At 48.0% G+C, this 21,565-nt stretch overlaps 1 protein-coding gene and 5 non-coding genes across 6 annotated transcripts; all 6 read left to right on the plus strand.

Moving 5' to 3' along the window:
• Positions 1-1,560: 1,560 nt before the first annotated feature.
• DKC1 (dyskerin pseudouridine synthase 1) lies at positions 1,561-12,339 on the plus strand. Its single transcript, XM_069212143.1, has 15 exons — positions 1,561-1,670; positions 2,502-2,563; positions 2,704-2,790; positions 2,941-3,032; positions 3,514-3,698; positions 3,900-3,964; positions 4,519-4,645; positions 5,112-5,242; positions 5,728-5,871; positions 7,593-7,713; positions 8,579-8,697; positions 8,841-8,944; positions 10,051-10,093; positions 10,828-11,037; positions 11,588-12,339. The coding sequence occupies exons 1-15, from the start codon at positions 1,661-1,663 to the stop codon at positions 11,654-11,656; spliced, it is 1,569 nt and encodes a 522-aa protein (XP_069068244.1). The 5' UTR covers positions 1,561-1,660; the 3' UTR covers positions 11,657-12,339.
• LOC138262527 (small nucleolar RNA SNORD17) lies at positions 4,034-4,261 on the plus strand. The gene has a single exon (XR_011199249.1). It is a non-coding gene; the product is annotated as a small nucleolar RNA SNORD17 (small nucleolar RNA).
• LOC138262572 (small nucleolar RNA SNORD83) lies at positions 4,717-4,792 on the plus strand. The gene has a single exon (XR_011199272.1). It is a non-coding gene; the product is annotated as a small nucleolar RNA SNORD83 (small nucleolar RNA).
• LOC138262504 (small nucleolar RNA SNORA36 family) lies at positions 5,269-5,397 on the plus strand. Its single transcript, XR_011199233.1, has one exon. It is a non-coding gene; the product is annotated as a small nucleolar RNA SNORA36 family (small nucleolar RNA).
• Positions 5,927-6,001, plus strand: LOC138262573 (small nucleolar RNA SNORD83). The gene has a single exon (XR_011199273.1). It is a non-coding gene; the product is annotated as a small nucleolar RNA SNORD83 (small nucleolar RNA).
• Positions 8,107-8,341, plus strand: LOC138262526 (small nucleolar RNA SNORD17). The gene has a single exon (XR_011199248.1). It is a non-coding gene; the product is annotated as a small nucleolar RNA SNORD17 (small nucleolar RNA).
• Positions 12,340-21,565: the final 9,226 nt, after the last annotated feature.

A 21,565-nucleotide genomic window follows, 5' to 3' on the forward strand; every position in this document is an offset into this window, starting at 1 on the left:
GGTCCTGACATAGAATTAAGAATTAGCTAGCATTCGCGCAGAGAATTTTCAATTCTATTAAGGACACGGAGGCGAAGATTATCCCGCCCTAGGGTTGTGTTGTTTAAACAATCACTTTCTTGGTAAATGCAGTTTTCTGTTGAGATGTGTCGTCATGTTCCCTCCCAAATTTATCCTATGGTTATGTAGATAAACTTATTAATTGCTAATATTTTTTGGTTGTTATTATCATTTTCTCGTTATTATTATGATCTTTCTTGTCTATCTAGGATCGGACCAGAAAGGGGAGTTGGACACAGTACCTCCGGAAGTTCGCTGGCTTGGTCCGCTGGAGGAATGTTACCTTCAGCTGTTAATGTTCTCAGGCGTTCATCAAGTTCGACCGTAGGAGTTCTTACTATCCAGTTCGTGTCGCAAAGAAAGAGGAAGTCCCGGGACGTTGATGGACTCTATATGAGTAAAGGACTGTTGATTGGTGGACATTTTGTTAGATTGGTTTTTGGGAAAAGTAGTTTGTGTTTTGATTGGCTGCTGATATTTGAGTAGTAAAGAAAGAGAAGCATAATCTTTGCCTCGTGTCCTTAATAGAATTGAAAATTCTTGGCGCGACAGCTAGCAAAATTTTCACTCAACTCCATCCTCAGGGGTGTAGTGCGGACCATTCTGTGTTCACCGGTAACCAACTCCTGCATCTTCAGTGTGGTGGGTAGGGGCTCCTGTCCCCACTGGACTCTGTTGTGCCTTGTGGACTTGGTTCCCTCTCTCCACAGGTCTTTCTTCACCGGAATTCACCGTTGGGGTCTTGCAGCATTGTTTCAGTGTTTTCTTTCCTCCGCAGGGGAGCGCTTTGGCCGCCTGAAGCTGCAAAGTCTCGTCATGCAGCTCCATTTCTTGTGGTGAGGGAGGGGTGAGCAGACGCCATCTTGAGTCAGCCACTAATCCCTATTCTAGTCTTTAGGGAACATACATAGTAGAGAAAGGGAAGCATAATCCTCGCCTCCATGTCCTTATTAGAATTGAAAATTCTTATTGCATCAGCTAGAAAACATTTTATCCTCCCCTCTAGTGCTGACATAGAATCTGTGTAAAGCATAGTGTGCCACCGGACTGGTAGTTTGCTGCACTTCTCTGCTATTGCATCCAGATTCAACTTATATTACACCTACAATAAGCCTGGACTATTGGCATTGTCAATGGCTGTTAGTTACATAAGATAAACCAGAATACGTTTGTTGTGTACAAAATTGAATGTTGTTCAGTTCTGAAACGATGAGACGGTGAAACAAGTATGAGAAGCTCGGAGGTTGCGCCCTGCTCGGTAGTGCTCCACCCTGCCCCCTGGCCTGACTACACTCATCTAAGATGGCGCCCGTTGGTGCTGCCGGCGAGCACGTGCGGCCGATGAAGTTGTAAGATGGCGCTTTTTCGACATGTGGCGTGTGAGGAGGAGGGAGGCGGAGCTTGGCGCCTGGGCGGGTCTTCCCCGGCCAGGAGAGCCTATGGGTACGCGAGGCTTGTCGCTGGCGCGGTGCAGTGTGGGAAGTGGGGCGGGGCCTGGCTCCGGCGCGGTGCAGTCTGGGAGGAGGCGTGGCCTCTGTCTGCGCGCTCACTCCAGTAACGAGCACCGAGAGAGGCGGCTGCGGAGACCGAGGCCTGCGCCATGGCGGACGGTGCGTACGCGGGCGGTGGCAGGGCGGGATGGGCCCTGCAGGGTCGGTTCCCCCGGGGTGAGGGAGAGCGCGAGGCCTCGTGCGCCCGTGGGGGCGGGCTCGGCCCCGAGGCCTCCATCCCGCGGGGCCACGCGTTGCTTCGGTCCCGGGAGACCCGTGCTAGGGCACCGCGGCCCTCGAGGCCGGCCACGTGGTGGGGTCCAGTCGGTGGGGCCCTTGCTGCGTCCCCTGGCCGCGAGGCCGCCTCGTGTAAATACTGAACTACAGCTCCCAGAATGCACCGGTGACCCCTGGGGGCTCCGTTCTCTGGCGGTGGGGGTCGCACTGCTTCGTGTAAATACTGAACTGCAGCTCCCAGAATGCACCGGTGACCCCTGGGGGCTCCGTCCTCTGGCGGTGGGGGTCGCACTGCTTCGTGTAAATACTGAACTGCAGCTCCCAGAATGCACCGGTGACCCCTGGGGGCTCCGTCCTCTGGCGGTGGGGGTCGCACTGCTTCGTGTAAATACTGAACTGCAGCTCCCAGAATGCACCGGTGACCCCTGGGGGCTCCGTCCTCTGGCGGTGGGGGTCGCACTGCTTCGTGTAAATACTGAACTGCAGCTCCCAGAATGCACCGGTGACCCCTGGACCGGTTTCTTGGGGAGGGGGCGGCCACTTGTGGGGTCTTTAGGTGCCTTACGTCCGTCCACTGCTTGCCCGGGGGGGTGTCCTGGCCTGTAGAGTCCGGTCCCTGGGGTGGAGAGGGAGAGCACTCGTTGGTCGGTGGGGCCTGGGGTGGGTGTGGGCCCCCCACAGCGCCCCCTTCTCATCGTCTCCCTTCCCTTGCAGTGTCCGTGTCCAAGAAGCACCGGAAGAAGCACCGGCAGTCCCTGGACGATGAGGACGTGGCGGTGAGTTTAGCCTTCGCAGTAGTGTGAACCCCCATCTCAGTGTTAAGATGCACCCCAAAGATACACAAAGGGGGAGCTGTTTCTTCTTGCAGGAGATGCACCCCAAAGGGGCCACTAACACCCTTCGTTCACCCTTGCAGGAAATCCAGCAGACGGGGGACTTCCTCATCCAGCCGGCCGACAGGGTGGCCCAGCTCGACACCTCCCAGTGGCCGCTGCTGCTCAAGGTAACCGGCCGAGCGCTGCGATCACACGTGGCGCCGCTGCGTGCGCTGCTAGATGCATCACCATAGGGGCACGTGTCCTGCAGCTCCACACCCCAGACGTACAACCGCACCCCCAGGTATTAACCACGAAACCCCTTTCTCCCTCTGCAGAACTTTGACAAGCTGAATATAAGAACTTCTCACTACACCCCCCTCCCGTTCGGCTCGAACCCTCTCAAGCGGGAGATCGCAGAGTATGTGAGGTAAGTCTAATTGCACATGGAATCGATAGTAATGTGCACGTTGCCACGTGCTTGGTCTGGCAAAATAAAACCGTGTCAGTGCAATAATGTATTTTGTCCCATTATTATAGTACATATCTGGCGCATTTATCATAGTAAACACCGTAATAGGAGTGTTGCTAGACAAGTTCTACCTGGGAATGGGGAAGATTTGCACATAGACAAGCGCATTACATCACACTACAATATTTAATGTCGCCATGAGGATGTGTGCTGTGGCCTTGCACTGGTTGGAAGTGGCGGGCACACCTCTGACAGCTGTGTATGGTATATAGGTCTTGTTCGTAAATCGACCAGGGCTTCAATTAAACTAGATTTCCTTTAGCTTTTTCAACATATTTCGTTGCTTGTTCTATGTTTAACTTCTTGCGGAGTCTCCGTTCTTGTGCACTTAAGTTGACCAGGCAAGCACACTCCTGATGTTTTTGCCTTCCCTTTGCAGAACAGGGTTCATAAACCTGGACAAACCCGCCAACCCCTCTTCTCATGAGGTGGTTGCCTGGGTGCGTAGAATCCTCCGCGTGGAGAAGACGGGCCACAGTGGGACCTTGGACCCCAAGGTGACGGGCTGTCTCATCGTGTGCATAGAAAGAGCCACTAGGCTGGTGAAGTCCCAGCAGAGTGCCGGTGAGTCTGTTCTGGGGGCCTGTTCACGGGTGGGGTCTCTGGGTGCAGTGGTTCTGTGCGGGTGGGTGCATGCTGTTAGTGTCACGTGTGGCTGATACACACCATGTCTTGTGGCTGCGGCTCTGGGCTTGAGTGGGCATGCAGTTGTGCTCAGTAAAGTCGAGTAGCCACTCCTTACTACTCTTGTGTCGTCACTTCCAGGCAAAGAGTATGTGGGAATCGTTCGGCTGCACAGTGCTATCGAAAGTGAAATGCAGCTGTCTAAGGTACGTGCTTTGCAGGGGGCGCTTTGTAGCCTGCATGCTTGTCGGTGGGTGTCGTGCCAGGTCCCACGTGTGCTGTGATGATCAAGTTTATCCATTCTCCGAGTGGCCATGCCCTCCCACCGCACTGCCTGTTCCAGGCCTGTGCATCGCAGCCTGCCAGTGCTTTGTGGCGGTGCAGTGTTCTGCTGCATGCTCTTGGCGCTGGCAGTTCTGTCTGGGAACGGGGCCCCTGGCCAGCGATGGGCTCCTGGGAACGGGGGTCCATCTCAACAAAGATGAGTGAACCTTTCTGAGCACATTCTGGGACTAATGCACGCGCCCTCCATACAGTCTTGATGTTTATAGCCCAGTCGCATGTAGTCATTTCGTAATATGGGATTATTGGGGGTGAGGGGAGAAGCCTAATTTCTTGACCATTTTCACATGCTGTTTTTCATTTGGGGGTGGGAGAAGAGTCGAGTCTTGTCTGCCCACGCTGTCCGGATACATAGTGAACTTTAGGGCTGTGTGGTTGGACTTTGTGCTGAAGAAACTTGTTTTTCTCCTTGCTCCAGGCACTAGAAACCCTGACTGGTGCATTGTTCCAGCGCCCTCCTGTTGTCGCTGCAGTGAAGAGACAGCTGAGAGTGAGGACCATCTATGAGAGCAAACTTATAGAATACGACCCTGAAAGGAGGTTGGGTGAGTGCACTTTGTGATCACATTGGGACAGGGGCGAAGCACATGTTTATTGGATTCAGACCTCGTAACGAGCCAAATGATGTGACCTAGACTTCATTAGCACTCTGTGCGAGGATGACCTGTATCTATCACCCTTGGCTGATGGCTCATTCTGTATAGCAATGCTTGGCTCTGATTGGGCAGACCAGAACCCTAAGGCCTAGCTTGTATATAATTACCAGGCAGATACACCGAGTGGTCTCACCGGGCTATTAAGAATGTCAGTAGCTATGTTTTTGTATTTTATTCAGTATGGTTTGTGGTAGAGCATAGTTGTGTATTCTGTAAAACTTACTGTGCATGCACATCCTTATTAAAGCAATTGGGTGGTGTATAGAGAACTGCATATTCATCTTGATACACTGACTCACTTGGGCGCCTGTCCTAGGTTTCTTGATACTGAGTTGGCAAACCTTTCGTTTTTTAGGTGTCTTCTGGGTGAGCTGCGAGGCTGGCACTTACATCAGGACCCTGTGTGTGCACCTGGGTCTGCTGCTGGGTGTAGGCGGGCAGATGCAGGAGCTGCGGAGGGTCCGCTCTGGAGTCCTAGGAGAGAAGGTATGCTTGTGTCGTGGCTGTGCGGACACCAAGGCGTTGAGTTCAGCTCAGGGCAGCTCCCCTGTTCTGGTAATTAAGCCTTGGAAAAGTGAGCTGGACTGTAGGGCAGCAGACATGGTACGATACTCCATTCAGTTGCTCCTCAGCCTACATGCCGTGGTTGGTAACCCGAATAGCTAAAGCTGGTGCTAAGCACTGAATAGCTGGGCCTTGTTACAACTATAACTCCGTGCTAATTGTGCAAGACAGCTATATCCTAGTCTGACTTTCTGTAAAATAACATGCATGTGTTCTTAAATTACCAAATCCGTAATAAACAATATCACATCTTGTAACTACTGAACTTTATGAACAACTCCATACTCATTTGTGTTACTACTTGTCTGATAAGGGGCGGTTCTTTCATGTCAAGATGAACTTAAGAGTTGGAGTGGTTTAGAGAGGCTCCATTGTTTGAGGAGGTAACATCCATTCTTCTTGTGCAGGACATCATGGTGACCATGCATGATGTGCTGGATGCACAGTGGCAGTTTGACAACACCAAGGATGAGACGTACCTCAGGCGCGTCATCTACCCTCTAGAGAAGCTGATGGTCTCCTACAAGCGGCTGGTCATGAAGGACAGTGCAGTAAGTGCTGACGTGTGGCTGTGCTGTGGTCTGTGAAAGAATTGATGAATGACGAGCCAAATGATGTGACCTAGACTTCATTAACACTTGTGTGAAGATGACTCAAATCTATCACCCATGGCTGATGGCTCTGAAGGGCGAGACATGGCCTTAGGCCACTCTTTGGGTGTCAGTGTACATATCCAGCAAAGCTTGAGATGAAGGGGTTAGTTATTGTTAGAAATAGTCTCTAGTTGGCAGTGGTTTGTAACTTGTCCAAGTAGGAATCCTTACTCAAGTCCAATGAAGGGAGCCACACAGCTGATATACCTTACCCCACCTCCTTGGTAGCTTGACTAGAACAGTCTGGCCTCTCAGACAATGTGTACATTATTAATACACAGGGAAAGCACCACAAAAGTACTACTTGAGACCAGTTTAGAAAATGTTCCCATGTTTCTAGCGCAGTAAAACAAGACGAGCGGCGCATGCCCCAGTTACACTACCTTGGAAAACAAAGATGTTGCACAGTCGGGAGGTGTTAAGACATTGGAACATTTGAGGCATTTGTTCAGTGGAGTTGAGGTGTTCTGTACTTATTTGGGGGGGGGGGCAGGGGTGTTGGGGGTTGGTATGTCCTTACTGCTAGGCGGGGGTGGGTGTCAATACCTTGCAGTTGTAGAGGACATGAGGTATTGTCAGTGAGTCAACAGTTCTTTACAACAAAGCGGTGTAAACTTTGCAGAGTCGTGATCACACTACTGGTGCCACAGGTGGTTCGGCAGAACTGGGTGCCATGAACCTCTGATACTCTGCTCTAGACTTGCACAGTGACAGGACTTCGAGGCACTTGAGGTGTGACCAGCCTGCTGCGTCAGTTAGGGATCACAGCTCAAGTGTAGGCTGTGGCGTGGGGTCAAAATGGCAGTTTTCAACCTGGAGGTCAATGTACTTCCTTGGAACACCGGAACTCACGTTAGCAGTATTTCACCATCAGATATGTAAAACAACAGTATGTGTCCTACCTTTCAAATAAACTGCATCCTGTCCTTGGTTACCCGGCCTACCTTAGGGGTGATTGTACGTATAGGAAGAAAGGTTTTGACCTGATAGTGGGTGCACTTGCCAGGTCGAACTGGCATTTTTAAACTGCACAAGCTGCAGTGGCAGGTCCGAGACATGTGTTCGGTGGCATGTGTAGATGCAGATACACATGCTGTGCATAGTCCGCCGTCTGGTGTTGGGTCGGAGTGTTACAAGTTGTTTTTCTTCGAAGAAGTCTTTTCGAGTCACGAGACCGAGGGACTCCTCCTACTTTGGTTCCATTGCGCATGGGCGTCGACTCCATGTTAGTTTTTTTTAGCATGTGAATCTGCAGCGACTAATGTCACGAACAGGTGTACACTGGGTAAGTGACATTTTCCTTACAGGGCTAGTCGTGAGTGGGACAATCGGTGCTGCATGCCCACTAGTAGCATTACATTACAGGCCCTGGGACACATGGTGCACTATACAAGGATATATGTCAATAATGGATAAACTAATCACCAATACACTTTAGACAGAGCATTTGCACTTAAGCACTGGTCAGCAGCGGGAAAGTGCCCAGAGTTCTAAAGTCAGCAAAAAAACAGAACTCTGCACAGTGTCAAACAGGATAACCTCGCAAAAAGGTCAGTTTCCAACAGCTATTTAAAAACAAGTGCTGAGTTGTGCTTTTGTCTTGACGTCCTGTTCTCCAGGTGAATGCCATCTGCTACGGTGCCAAGATCATGCTTCCGGGAGTTCTACGTTACGAGGATGGTATTGAGATGAACCAGGACATTGTGGTGATCACCACTAAAGGAGAAGCAATCTGCATGGGTAAGAGCACTGCTTGGAACCTCTGCCCAGTGGGCTGATACAATTGCTGCTGGGATCGTCTATCCTATGCACTGGTTCTATGCACTGGTGAGGGGAGCTGCTAGGATACTCTATCAGAACTGATACTCAGCTGCATGCGGCCCTCCTGACCTTTACATGCGCCCCAATCAACAGCAGCGCTAGTGAGGGGTGCTGCTAGGAGCCTTGTTTACTGTACAAAATAAGAGTGCTGTCGGGAACCTCTGTATCCCATGCACTACTGCATAGCCAGTGCACTGGTGAGGGGCGCTAAGAGCCTTTGTATCCTGTAAAGAGTAAGTGCTGCTGGGAACCTATATCCCATGCACTAGTGTGTATCCTGTGCACAGGGTAAGGTACTGAGAATTCTGCACTGTGATGTGATGATTCAGTTTATCCATTCTCTGAGAGCCTGTCTTATCCCTCCTGCAGCACAGATTCCTGTTTTAGGTTTTTGTGTCCTGCTGCCTGCTAGTCTGTGTGCCACAGTGATCTACTGAGGGCAGATGGTACTGGTGGTGCTGTTTGTGGGAGCGGATGAGGCAGGTGTGGGGGTGGAGTCCAGTGATGGAGACCACCTTTCGAAAGAAGAGTAAACTATTCTGATCTTGTGCAGTTATTAATAGAGAGCTATACAATCTGAGGTCTAATTTCTGAACACACCTATCTTTGATTTTACGTGACACGGTTGTAAATTCGTCAGTTTCCCATGCTTTTTTGAAGGGTATCACGTTCACTTGTGTGTTGTGGAATGTGCATGCCCTGGTCATTGAGGAAACTAACTGTAGGGTACACATGTCTCAGCTTGTCTGTACACTCTATTCACATGCCTTTTCACTGTCCACAGCTATTGCTCTGATGACCACTGCGGTGCTGTCTACCTGTGACCATGGTATTGTGGCCAAGATCAAACGAGTTATCATGGAGCGAGATACCTACCCTCGGAAATGGGGCCTAGGCCCAAAGGTAAGGTTCTGAAGAAAGCGCTCTGACCGTCCTGTTGATGCTGGTTTGCAGTTTAAAAGTAGACTGCTCGCTAAGCAGTTAATCATTCACGACTTGAACACCAAGGATGCCTAGAGTCTGAAATGCTTTCATTTTTACTCTAGGCGAGTCAGAAGAAACTGATGATCACAAAGGGGCTGCTAGATTCACGTGGCAAACCGAACGAGAGCACGCCGAAGAAGTGGCTGGACGAATACGTGGACTATGGGTAAGTTGAGCCACTCTACTGGGCGCCATGGCTTTATATCCACTACCAGACACCATTTTAGGGCCCACAGCTGGTGCTTTGTCAAATGCTTGACCCAGAATCCCGTTAAATTGACCAGATGGTGATCCTGAAGATTTGAGAAAATACTGAGCAGGAGATTTGTGGTAAATATACTTCTGCTCACTGGTGCTGCCCCTTACATTTCAACCATTTAGTTGCTTTACAATGGTGGGCATCCATTTTGATAGGTCTGTAGGGAAATGCCTCTCTTGCATGGCCACCTTCCAAGTTTGGGGCTGCTGCCGTCTTTTTGGTTCAAGGCTTTAAGCTGCTGTAAGATCTGGTAAAAGCTGAGCACTTTGCAACCGGACTTGATTATGGTATCTGGGCAATTAACTGCTGAACTTGAACTGGCCTAGCAGCTTAGGGCAGCAGCTCACAATGGTTCCTTTGTGCTAACTTGTTTTCATTGGTACAGAATCGGGCCTTGAATTTTGTTGCATCTGTTATGTTGATTGATGCGGATCATCGTCTCCAAGGCGCTTGCACCTGTAACTTTCTGTAGTTTACTCGTGTGACAGCAGTGGATTTGTGACGCACATTGTAGCAGACAGTTATCCCTTTCCTGCTTGTTTTGTGGCTTCAGAGGGAGTCAGTCTGCAAGAACAATAGGTGGTCTGATTCTACAGCACAAGTTCCATTCTGGTGTTGGTTTCAGACACTCTTACAGATGCTCTAAAAAGATGTACTTTTGGGTGCGTGGGTGTCTTATCTCCTGGAAGCCACCATTGTCAAGTCTCAACTCTACTTGGAGTCTGGGGTGGTGTCTTACGAAAATGTGTAATATACAGGTTGTTGGCTTATCTCCATTATGCTCATTCTGTCTTCAGCCATCCAGCCACCACGTTTATTTGATTTTAGTAGTATACGTTTTAATTTGTACCACTGTGGGGTGTTCTTTCTGCTTTTTGATTGCCAACAGGATCATTGCCTCAGTATTGCCATTTTGGAAATTGCCCTTTATTCTCAAATGTAAAATATAAGTCTCTATACACGGTGCATGGGTTAGGTTTTGCAGTTAAACTTGACATTGCTTTCTCTTACAGCGGTAGCAAAAAAACAGTTCCTGAAGAAACTCCTAAACCTAAGGTATGTGCCGGCGGAGACTCCAGGCCGTTTGTTGGGTGGAAAAGCTGTACTTGTGAAGGTGGGAGCGTAGGCGCCCTCCTCACTGCAGACAGTTATCCCTTTCCTGCCTGCCTTGTGGCCTCAGAGGGAGTCAGTCTGCAAGAAGAACTGGTGGTCTGACTATCTGGCACAGGGTTTATGCTGTTGCTGAGTTCAGACTCTCTTACAGGCACTTCTTGTCTTCAAACCTTGGTCTGAGCGTAAAAATGCTAAGTTAAATATTAATGGTTTATGGGTGGAGGACAACCTGGCAATAGTGTCAGACTGGGTGTGATGTAATTTGGAGCAGTATGTGGAAATTGTAATTTGACACAGCTTTTGTGCTTTAATGCCCCCGTAGCAGAGGGGCAGTGTGGTTAGAGCAGTCTAGTAGGTGCGGTGGTCAGTAGGATATATATATATATATTTTTTTTTTTGTTTGCTGCTCCTACGAACTCTCCAAATAAGGAGAATGGTGGTGGTCAATTTATGGTACATCTGCTTTCTAACCCTGCTGACGTTTCTTCCTTCGTTGCTGCTTGATTGTCTTGACTGTCAGCCTGCTAGTGCAAGCTGTGCTTGATTGTCTTGGCTATCAGCCTGCTGGTGCAGAATAGGCTTGGGTTTCTCTTTGGCCAATGCAGGAGTCGCGAGAGCGGTGCGCAGAGTCTGTCTGCTTGTGGTCAGTCTTTGAAATGTTGTCCTTCCCATCGCAGAGACAGAGGGAGAGCGAGAGTGAAAGCGACGAGGCTGCACCGGCACCGCCTGCATTGAAAGTGAAATCTGAACATGACGTCAAGAAGGAGAAGAAAAAGAAGAAAAAAATTAAAAAGGAGCGAAGGGCTGAAGAGGAAAGCCCGCCAGAGAAAAGGAGCTTCAGAGAAGCCAGTCCTGCTGAGGACAGCCCGGGGGAGCAGGCAGAAGAGGTACGAGCAGCTCTGCAGAGCAGGGACTTGCCTAGGAGTCTCTCTGCCAGTTTTTGCCAGCCCCATTGACCTAGAATTACAACTTTTTTGTTTTGTTTCCTCAATGTCATTAATTTACTGATTCTTCATGGGTCTATATGCGCTACATTTCATATGCATATGGTGCACATCTGTGTGTCCAGGCGATGACCCAGCTGCATCATACTACCTTTAAGTGTACACTTGTTTTGCGGTGTGAATCTTTGCTGGATTCACATGCTGTGCATTCCGTCATCTAGTGGTTGTGTACGGATTATCATCTGCCCAGATTTTGAGTAGGGAATGCTCTGTTAATACGCTAACACTCCCACACACAGGTTAGGCTGCAATCTTCTGTTTGGGGGGGGGGGGGGAAATCTCCTTTGAGCTCAAGAAGCTTCACCAAATGTAGTATAAAGTGAGCACACCCAAGGTGTTGGTTAGCCTGCCCTGCTTCACTGCTTCACTGCTGTATAACCTGGTCAACAGGTGACTTTATGGTGAGCAGAGTTGACGCTTTATATTTTCACAGGTTACTGAAGGCAAGAAGAAAAAGAAGAAGAAAAAGAAGCAAAGAGAAGTGGAGACTACCTCAGACTAGCTGAGGCAGCAAAGGGTGATTCCAGCATCAGAAGAGATCCCCGGAGCCATCCAGAACTGTGCTGATGGTTACTAGGTCTAACGCAATGGGCAGAAAGACCAAATCATGCTGGGTTTGTGTAAACTGGCTTTCCAAAGCGTTTAGGGTCCTGGACATTTTTTGGGCTAGTATGTAACATGGGATGTATCCCTTGTGTCAAGAGTTGGAACACTTACAAATCTTGGTGCTCCGTCCAAGGTAGAGGGCCACCTTTCGGAGAAGTGACGTATATTGTACAATAGTAAGCTGCTGGTCAAGGGACATGGCAGAAGGAAACCAGTTACATTGTATTTTGGTTGTGGATATTTTTGTTCATATTGAATATGTAGAAAATGAAAGCTCAATCAAGGGTTTGTTTCAAAACACGGATGATTGAGCTGCTCCTCAAAAGGTATATTTTTGTTTATGCATGAAGTATCTAGATTTGCAGTTCAACTTCTGAAACGTTATATCTGAACTTCAGTGGGAGGGGTGTTGCTTTCGCCAAGCTGATGCCACAAAGGATTCAAGTAATTCTACTCAAGTATGCCGAATTGGGCTGTATTCTTTACAGCAAACCTCCAAGCCTGCTTTCCCAGGATCTACTGTACAAGGAGGCTAACTTGAGGAAAAAGTGCTTTAAAATAAAGTTTGATTTGAAGTAACTGCTGGCTGGTTAATCACATCAAAGTGTGAATGAAGAGATGGTGTGTTTTTTAGCATTACTACAGTACTTTATACCGGTTAAGGTGCTTTTCAGATAAAGTAAATAATACCAACCTGCATTGTGGTGCAGTAAAGGTGGCCTGCAGCATATACAGATTGGCCACACTAGGAGTCTGTCTGGGTGTTATATTGTAAACCCAGGTCATTATTTCTTGTCCGAATTAAGTGATTGCTGATGGTCTGTGTAGGAAAGTCACTCTTTGGTATGGTTATCCCCACTTTTTGCCTGTCATTGTACTTAAGACTCTTTCCCTCTAATCCTGCTAACCAGGATCCCAGTGATTGTGCTCTCTCCAAATTTGGTGACCTTTGTGCACTCCAGTTTGCATACTGGTGTCCCCCTTACAAGTCCTTAGTATATGGTCCTTAAGTACCCAGGGCATTGGGACAGTACCTGTGGCCCAGCAGCATAATGGTAACTTCAAGCCTAGACTTGTTTGGTATCAAACATGATGTAATCTTACCCAATACTAATGCCAGTATTGGGCCATTCCATGCTCCTTAGATGACCACGACTCTTCGCTGTCGCCCCCCCCCCCCCCCCAACCAAGCACTGTTAGGGAAACTACTTTTCAACGCTCCTCAGTGACGCAAAGCAAACACAACCACCAGGCAATGCTCTGGAACTGATGTTGAGATACCAAGGTTTATTGGGATGCCAAGGCAGAAGCTTTGTCTTACAAGCTGGCATCTTCTGCCCTGAAGCATATGTTAGGCACTTAAGTGCTGTCCCAGCAAAACCCCACAGGGGGACATAGTCCAAACATGGGCACACACATACAAAAGAAATGTTGCTTATACAAAACGTAAACGCCAATAGTGTAAAAATATACATAATGCAGTGAGCATGAAGAAGTGAACAAACAGGTGGTCCCTAAAGAAAAGGGGGGTGGGTTTGCTGAGTGGCTGAACTTAGTGTGAGGCCGAGCTAAACTTACAAAGGTGGCTTGGAGAAGTTTGTTTGCACAGCTGGCGGAGGTCAGTAGGGACGTCTCTGAGCAGTTCCACATGCTCATGGTAATGTGGATGTGCTGGTTTCAGCCTGTGCATAAGAGGAGCAAGTGTCTTGGAAAGAGGAAAGAATAGTTACTGGGATTCAGATCATGGAGGAGAGAATTGGAATTAAAGTATCATATCTATATACTTGAGAATATATTTTTCTCAACAATACCACCTTTTTGATATCCTGTATGATATTGCTTGCAAAAATATATTCTGCATACATGGCAAGCATAGGAACGTATCAATAAAATACATATCCTCAGATGGCATTACAATCAAACATTTCTTAGTTATTCCTCTACATCTTGTATTGTAAGGTATCTGTGGTAGCTCCTGCTCTGTAGGAGGTAGAACTTCACCTGCAGAAATCGAATAGATGCTCTTACTACAGAATTGCTGGAGCGTGGCAAAAGTTATTGACATAGATACGAAGTCTTTCTGTTACTCCGTTCTAAGCCACTTTATCTAATTGTCAGTAAAGCAATAGCTCGCAGTGTGCTGTCTTCTGCTCCTGGTCAAGTCATCTTGTTCAGGGGTCGTTTCACAGACCTGCCCTGCAGTGTCCCCTTCAGTCTATTTTTCTGCAGGTGTGACCATCACCCTTTTTCAAGATTGTGTGCTTCACTCAACTGCATCACTGACACCTGATGAGCTCTGTGTGGTTCTTAGGAATCCTCTGGTGTAAGGAAATGCCTCATTGGCATGGTTACCCCCTGACTTTGCCTTTGAGGCTAAGTTTTGATTTGAAAGTGTGCTGGGACCCTGCTAACCAGGCCCCAGCACCAGTGTTCTTTCCCTAAACTGTACCTTTGTTGCCACAATTGGCACAACCCTGGCACTCAAGTCCCTTGTAAGTGGTACCCCTAGCACCAAGGGCCCTGATGCCAGGGAAGTTCTAAGGGCTGCAGCATGTATTACGCCACCCTCTGGACCACCCACTCCGCACAAGTTGACATGGCACTCTCCTCCAAGTGCCATGCCAACCTCACACTGCCTATGGCATAAGTCAGTCACCCCTCCAGCAGGCCTTACAGCCCTAAGGCAGGGTGCACTATACTACAGGTGAGGGCATATGTGCATGAGCACTATGCTCCTACAGTGTCTAAGCAAAACCATAGACATTGTAAGTGCAGGGTAGCCATAACAGTATATCGTCTGAGTTTGTCAAACACTAACTCCACAGTTCCATAATGGCTACACTGAAAATTGGGAAGTTTGGTATCAAACTTCTCAGCACAATAAATGCACACTGTAGGAAGTTGGCTCTGTATGTACTATTTCAAAGTAAGAAATAGCATGCACAGAGTCCAAGGGTTCCCCTTAGAGGTAAGATAGTGGCAAAAAGAGAATTATAATGCTCTATTTTGTGGTAGTGTGGTCGAGCAGTCGGCTTATCAGAGGGTAGTGTTAAGCATTTGTTGTACACACAGGCAATAAATGAGGAACACACACTCGGACAATTCCAAGCCAATAGGTTTTTATATAGAAAAATCTTTTCTTAGTTTATTTTAAGAACCACAGGTTCAAGATTTACAAACAATACTTTAAATGAAAGGTATTTCACTTAGGAACTTTGAATTAGCAAAATAGCATATACAGTTTTCACACAAATGGCAATAAGCTATTTTAAAACTGAACACTGCAATTTTCAACAGTTCCTGGGGGAGGTAAGTGTTTGTTTTGCAGGTAAGTAAACCACCTAAATGGTTCAAAGTTGGGTCCAAGGTAGCCCACTGTTGGGGGTTCAGGGTAACCCCAAAGTTACCACACCAGCAGCTCAGGGCCGGTCAGGTGCAGAGGTCAAAGTGGTGCCCAAAACGCATAGGCTTCAATGGAGAAGGGGGTGCCCCGGTTCCAGTCTGCCAGCAGGTAAGTACCCGTGTCTTCGGCGGGCAGACCAGGGGGTTTCGTAGGGCACCGGAGGGGTGTGGGGGGGGGAAGAGACACAAGTCAGCACAAAAAGTACACCCTCAGCGGCACGGGGGCGGCGAGGTGCAGTGTGCAAACAGGCGTCTGGTTTGCAATGTAATCCAATGGGAGACCTAGGCGTTGGGTCTTTGAAGCAGGCAGTCGTGGTCAGGGGGAGCCTCTGGATTCCCTCTGCAGGTGTCGCTGTGGGGGCTCGGGGGGGGGGGTCAACTGGCTACTCACAGCTTACAGTTGCCGGGGAGTCCTCCCTGTAGTGTTTGTTCCCCACAAGTCAAGCAGGGGGCATCGGGTGCAGAGTGCGAATTCTCACGCTTCCGTCGGGAAACGTGTGTTCTTTCAAAGTTGCTTCTTTGTTGCAAAGATGCTTCGTTCTTGGAGCAGAGCCGCTGTCCTCGGGAGTTCTTGGTTCTTTTAGATGCAGGGTAGTCCTCTGAGGCTTCAGAGGTTGCTGGACCCTGTGGAACGCGTCGCTGGAGCAGTTATTTTGAAGTGGGGAGACAGGCTGGTAGATCTGGGGCCAAAGCAGTTGGTGTCTCCGCCTTCTCTGCAGGTTTTTCAGCTCAGCAGTCCTTCGTCTTTGGTTGCAGGAATCTATCTTGCTGGGAGCCCCTAAATACTCGATTTAGGGGTGTGTTTAGGTCTGGGGGTTTAGTAGCCAATGGCTACTAGCCCTGAGGGTGGCTACACCCTCTTTGTGCCTCCTCCCTGAGGGGAGGGGGCCACATCCCTAATCCTATTGGTGGAATCCTCCATCTGCAAGATGGAGGATTTCTAAAAGTCAGTCACCTCAGCTCAGGACACCTTAGGGGCTGTCCTGGCTGGCCAGTCACTCCTTGTTTTTCTCATTATCTCCTGCCTTGCCGGCAAAAGTGGGGCCGTGGCCGGAGGGGGCGGGCAACTCCACTAGCTGGAGTGCCCTGGGGTGCTGTAACAAAGGGGGTGAGCCTATGAGGCTCACCGCCAGGTGTTACAGTACCTGCAGGGGGAGGTGAGAAGCACCTCCACCCAGTACAGGCTTTGTTATTAGCCACAGAGTGACAAAGGCACTCTCCCCATGTGGCCAGCAACATGTCTGGTGTGTGGCAGGCTGCTAAAACTAGTCAGCCCACACTGGTAGTCGGATCGGGTTTCAGGGGGCATATCCAAGATGCCCTCTGGGGTGTATGTTACAATAAAATGTACACTGGCATCAGTGTGCATTTATTGTGCTGAGAAGTTTGATACCAAACTCCCCAGTTTTCAGTGTAGCCATTCACTGTAGGGGCATAGTGCTCTTGCACTTATGCCCTCAACTATGGTATAGTGCACCCTGCCTTAGGGCTGTAAGGCCTGCTAGAGGGGTGACTTATCTATACCTACAGGCAGTGTGAGGTTGGCATGGCACCCTGAATGGAGTGCCATGTCGACTTAGTCATTTTATCCCCACCAGCACACACAATCTGGCAAGCAGTGTGTCTGCTGAGTGAGGGGTCCCCAGGGTGGCATAGACCTTCCCTGGCATCAGGGCCCTTGGTACCAGAGGTACCAGTTACAAGGGACTTACCTGGATGCCAGGGTGTGCCAATTGTGGAAACAAAAGTACAGGTTAGGGAAAGAACACTGGTGCTGGGGCCTGGTTAGCAGGCCTCCGCACGCTTTCAAATCCTAACTTGGCGTCAGCAAAGGCAAAAAGTCAGGGGGTAACCATGCCAAGGAGGCATTTCCTTACACACACTGATGCCAGTGTGCAATTTATTGTAACATGCACCCAGAGGGCAAATTATAGATGCTTTCTGAATACCAATCTGACTTCTAGAGTTGAGCTGACCAGTTTCTGCCAGCCTGCCATAACGAGACGAGTTGCTGGCCACGTGGGGAGAGTGCTTTTGTAACTCTGTGGCCAGGAACAGAGTCTGCACTGGGTGGGGGTGCTTCACATCTCCCTCTGCAGCCTCCGGGCATCCCAGCTAGTGGAGAAGCCCGCTCCTCCAGCCACTGGCCCCACTTTTGGCGGCAAGGCTGGAGGAGATAATTATGAAAACAAGGAGTCCTCCACCAGCCAGGACAGCCGCTAAGGTGTCCTGAGCTGAGGTGACCCCTACCTTTAGAAATCCTCCATCTTAGTTTTGGAGGATTCCCTCAACAGGATTAGGGATGTGCCCCCCCCTCCCCTCCCCACAGGGAGGAGGCACAAAGAGGGTATAGCGACCCTCCAGGACAGTAGCAATTGGCTACTGCCCTCCCAGACCTAGACAGTCTTATATCTTAGGGCTAGGATTCTGATTGGCTGTTGGTTCTATGGCTGGGGCTGTGATTGGGGGTCAGGAATTAGGGCTGTGACTGGTGATTAGGGCTGGGCCTCCCATTAATTGGCTAAATCGGGGTTTTGGATTGGCTAGGATTAGGACCAGCTTCTTATTGGCCAGTAGGGTAGGGCTATAAAAGGCTAGGATTCAGGGCGTCGAGGCAAAGGGCAGCTGTCTGTTTGGGTCTGTTCGGGACAGGTAGGGACTAGGGCCAGAAATGCTGCCCAATTCCCATTCCACCAGGAATGGTTTCTGCCCCAACACATCCCTCAACATGCAAACACATTATCTGCAAAGATATCCAACTCGTGCATCACAAACTGACCATAGACATATTGCATTGCCCCACCACCCAACACAATACCCTACATACAACACATATACACATACACCCCATAACTACTACAGTCAAACACCTTCATACTCACAGCAAACACTACTCTGTCCCCTCCCACTAACACTACCTGCCACCGCCCACACAATACAAAACTACAACATACAATTCTCTCAGTTTCAGTCTCCCAGATACACACTCTCTACACATACTAACCAAAAACACTATCCGCTGTTCGCTTCACACAGACCGCCTGAACTCATAACAATGCCAAAACCCTGCCTTCAAACACATCTTCTACACACACTCTTCCCCTCTGCTCACCAATTACTCACAACCATACAATCCCCATATTTCACTCCACCACACATATTACCTCTTCCAGTCATCTCAACTAATACTTATCTCCCTGACACACATCCATCACCTCATATACACCTCATACATTCATCTCCAAAACACATCAACACCCCATCTAACACTCAAATTCCACTTAACAGCACTAACTCACATACAAGTCCCTCACCAAAAACAACTACACCAATAGCCCCTCTCATTATTCCACAAAAACAATACCAACCACAAACATCAGCACATCAAAGCAACACAAACTTACATTACACTCATCATCATACCCACTCTCACCCCCAAGACTACACAAAGGATACAAATTCCATCCTATCTCCACCCCTACCCCCCCACTCTTCACAAACACCTACCACAAGCACCCCATCCCAGCAACCTTCATTCAGTCGCCTCTCCTCCATTGCACAATTTAGAGCCTTACATCATGATCCACATGCTCCGCCACCACCCCTAACCCATACTCCATCCACACTAAACAAACGCAAACAAAATAAAAAACAGGCCACTCATAGCAACCTTGCATCCCCTTGTTTGTTTCATAATAAAACTACCCTACAAAAAACACTACACTCCTCATGGCTCTCTCAGCCACCAAGTTCACCACCCACACACACAGACCCAACAAAATGCCTCCGTAACCTGCTGGAAGAGGAACACTATGTTGAAAAGCAAGACTATTGTGAGCCTCAAACAGTTAACACAACTAGCAACTCTCCTGCTTCAAGCTCACATTATACTACTTACCCTTCTACTAAACAAAACAACACTACCACAAACACACCCTATCTAAACTGCCAGCTCATAAATGCTCGATCACTCTCAAAAAACAAGCACCACATCTATGACCTTCTCACAGACACATAACCTGACTTACTATTCATTACGGAAACCTGGTTGGGAGATGACATGGCACCAGTATTGCACGAAGCCCTTCCTCCAGGCTATCAAACCATCAAACAAAACCGTATAGGCAAGAGAGGAGGTGGACTAGCTATTATATTCAAACAGGCAATAATCCTCAGTAAAACAGACAACATCTCCATACAAGGTTGTGAAGCCCTCCTTACCAGATGCCACCCTACTCCAACTTCCACCTGTAACTTTCTCCTCCTTTACAGACCTCCACCTAACAACTCCACTTTCCCAGATGCCTTTCTTGACATAGTCTCAAACCTTATTACACTATACTCCAATCTATGCATTCTTGGGGATCTAAACATTTGGTATGACAAACCCAATATGCCCCATCCAAAAGCTATCACCACTGGCCTACTCGCATTGAATCTACATCAGATTGTACACAATCCCACATACATTGCTGGTCACATCCTAGATGTAATTTTTGCTAAGCCTGAACTTGTTACTATTCATAGCATCACACCAACCACCTGGTCAGACCACCATCTGATAACTTTCCGACAGACAACTCCACAAATCAACACACCCCACAACCACTTACATACATACACCTATCGGCCATGGAGAAAACTCAATTTGGATCACTTAGAAACACAACTAACAGCAAACACAGATCTAGATACAATCAATTCTGTACCTAAACTTTGAGTGGCTACAGGAAGCTTTTGATGTCCTAATACCACTCAGAAAAACTAAACATGACAAAAGAAAACCAACACCTTGGAGAAACTCAGAACTTAAAAAGATAAAGAAACAAATCAGAAAGTTGCAGCGGACCTGGCTCAAAACAAACAACAGTCAAGACAAACTGCAGCTACACAAACTTAACAGGATATACAAATCATCAATTAAAAAAGCTAAAAAAAATACTACTCAGACAGAATTCTAAATGCTCAATCTACAACCAAGGAATTTTACAAAATTCTCAATGAATTTCGAAAACCCACATGCATGGAAGGAAGTCATCCCACCACTCGAGATTTCACAAACAAATTGGCAACACACTACACAACCAAGGCAGAGACATTGGACTCCTATTTAAAACAGAAGAAAACCATCAGCACCAACCCCTTTACTAAAATACCCTTTAAGAATAAACCATCCCAACCTCTACAGTCCTTCAAACAAATATCCCAGGATGAATTTATGGATTTGGTCAAAGCAAGCAGACCTTCTGGTTGCCCTTCTGACCCTTGCCCACCACAGATCTTCAAGAACATCCTGCTATCTACTTCCGCTGCCACACCTGTAAGAAGAATCATCAACAACTCTTTAACTTCAGGAACTTTTCCTACAGACCTGAAAAAGGGATACATACGACCATTATTAAAGAAAACAAATCTAGACCCGCAAGACCCCAACAACTACAGACCTATCACAAATGGACCTTTCCTGGGCAAATTGATAGAAAGAGCAGCATTCGCCCAGATGTTACAATTCATTGAAGACAATTCTATACTTTCAGACTTCCAAACTGGATTCCGCCCAGGAAGAAGCACTGAATCGGCACTCATGGCAATCTGGGACGATCTTAAAAACACAGTTGACCGAAATGGAGTTGCTGCACTACTTCTCTTGGACCTCTCAGCTGCCTTTGATACGGTTGACCATGACACCCTAACTCAAAGACTCCACGAAGCTGGCATACAAGGGATTGCGCTTGACTGGATTACTTCCTATCTCCAAAAAAGAGCAAATATCATCCACTCACCCCCCTTCTCATCCGAACCCTACCTCACAAAAACAGGGGTCCCCCAAGGGTCAATCATCTCACCTTTGCTTTTTAACATCTACATGATATCTTTACCAGAACTGATCAATGATTTCCATCTCACATGCTACAACTATGCAGATGACACACAAATACTACTTCAATTAGAAGACCCCAAAAACATTGAAAACTCTCAAATCTTCAGTTGCCTCAGAGCCGTTGATCAGTGGATGACCTGGAGCCATCTCAAACTAAATACCTCCAAAACTGAAATACTCATATGTGGTGACTGGAAACATTATGACCCTCTGTGCGTCTGGCCTGACGATCTCGGGCCACCTCCTCAATTATCCAAAGAAGTGAAAAACCTAGGAATCACCATGGATTCCAAACTAACTATGAATGCCCAAGTAGACAAATTAGCACGCACAAGCTTCATCACCTTAAAGACTTTACGACGCATTTTCCCTCACCTCGGATTTCCACACAAGGTGCAAGCTACTATCTCACTTGTATTATCCAAACTGGATTATGCCAATAGCCTCTACCATGGATCATCTCTATCTGTTATGAAAAAACTACAACGTATCCAGAATTCCGCAGCCAGGCTACTACTACAT

The sequence above is a fragment of the Pleurodeles waltl genome, chromosome 10, assembly GCF_031143425.1.
Source record: "Pleurodeles waltl isolate 20211129_DDA chromosome 10, aPleWal1.hap1.20221129, whole genome shotgun sequence".
NCBI lineage: Eukaryota > Metazoa > Chordata > Amphibia > Caudata > Salamandridae > Pleurodeles > Pleurodeles waltl.

Coding starts and splice junctions, on each gene's coding strand:
- DKC1 (XM_069212143.1), top strand. Junction 2,791..2,940: donor AGTGGCCGCTGCTGCTCAAG/GTAACCGGCCGA, acceptor CTCCCTCTGCAG/AACTTTGACAAGCTGAATAT. Junction 8,945..10,050: donor GACGAATACGTGGACTATGG/GTAAGTTGAGCC, acceptor TTTCTCTTACAG/CGGTAGCAAAAAAACAGTTC.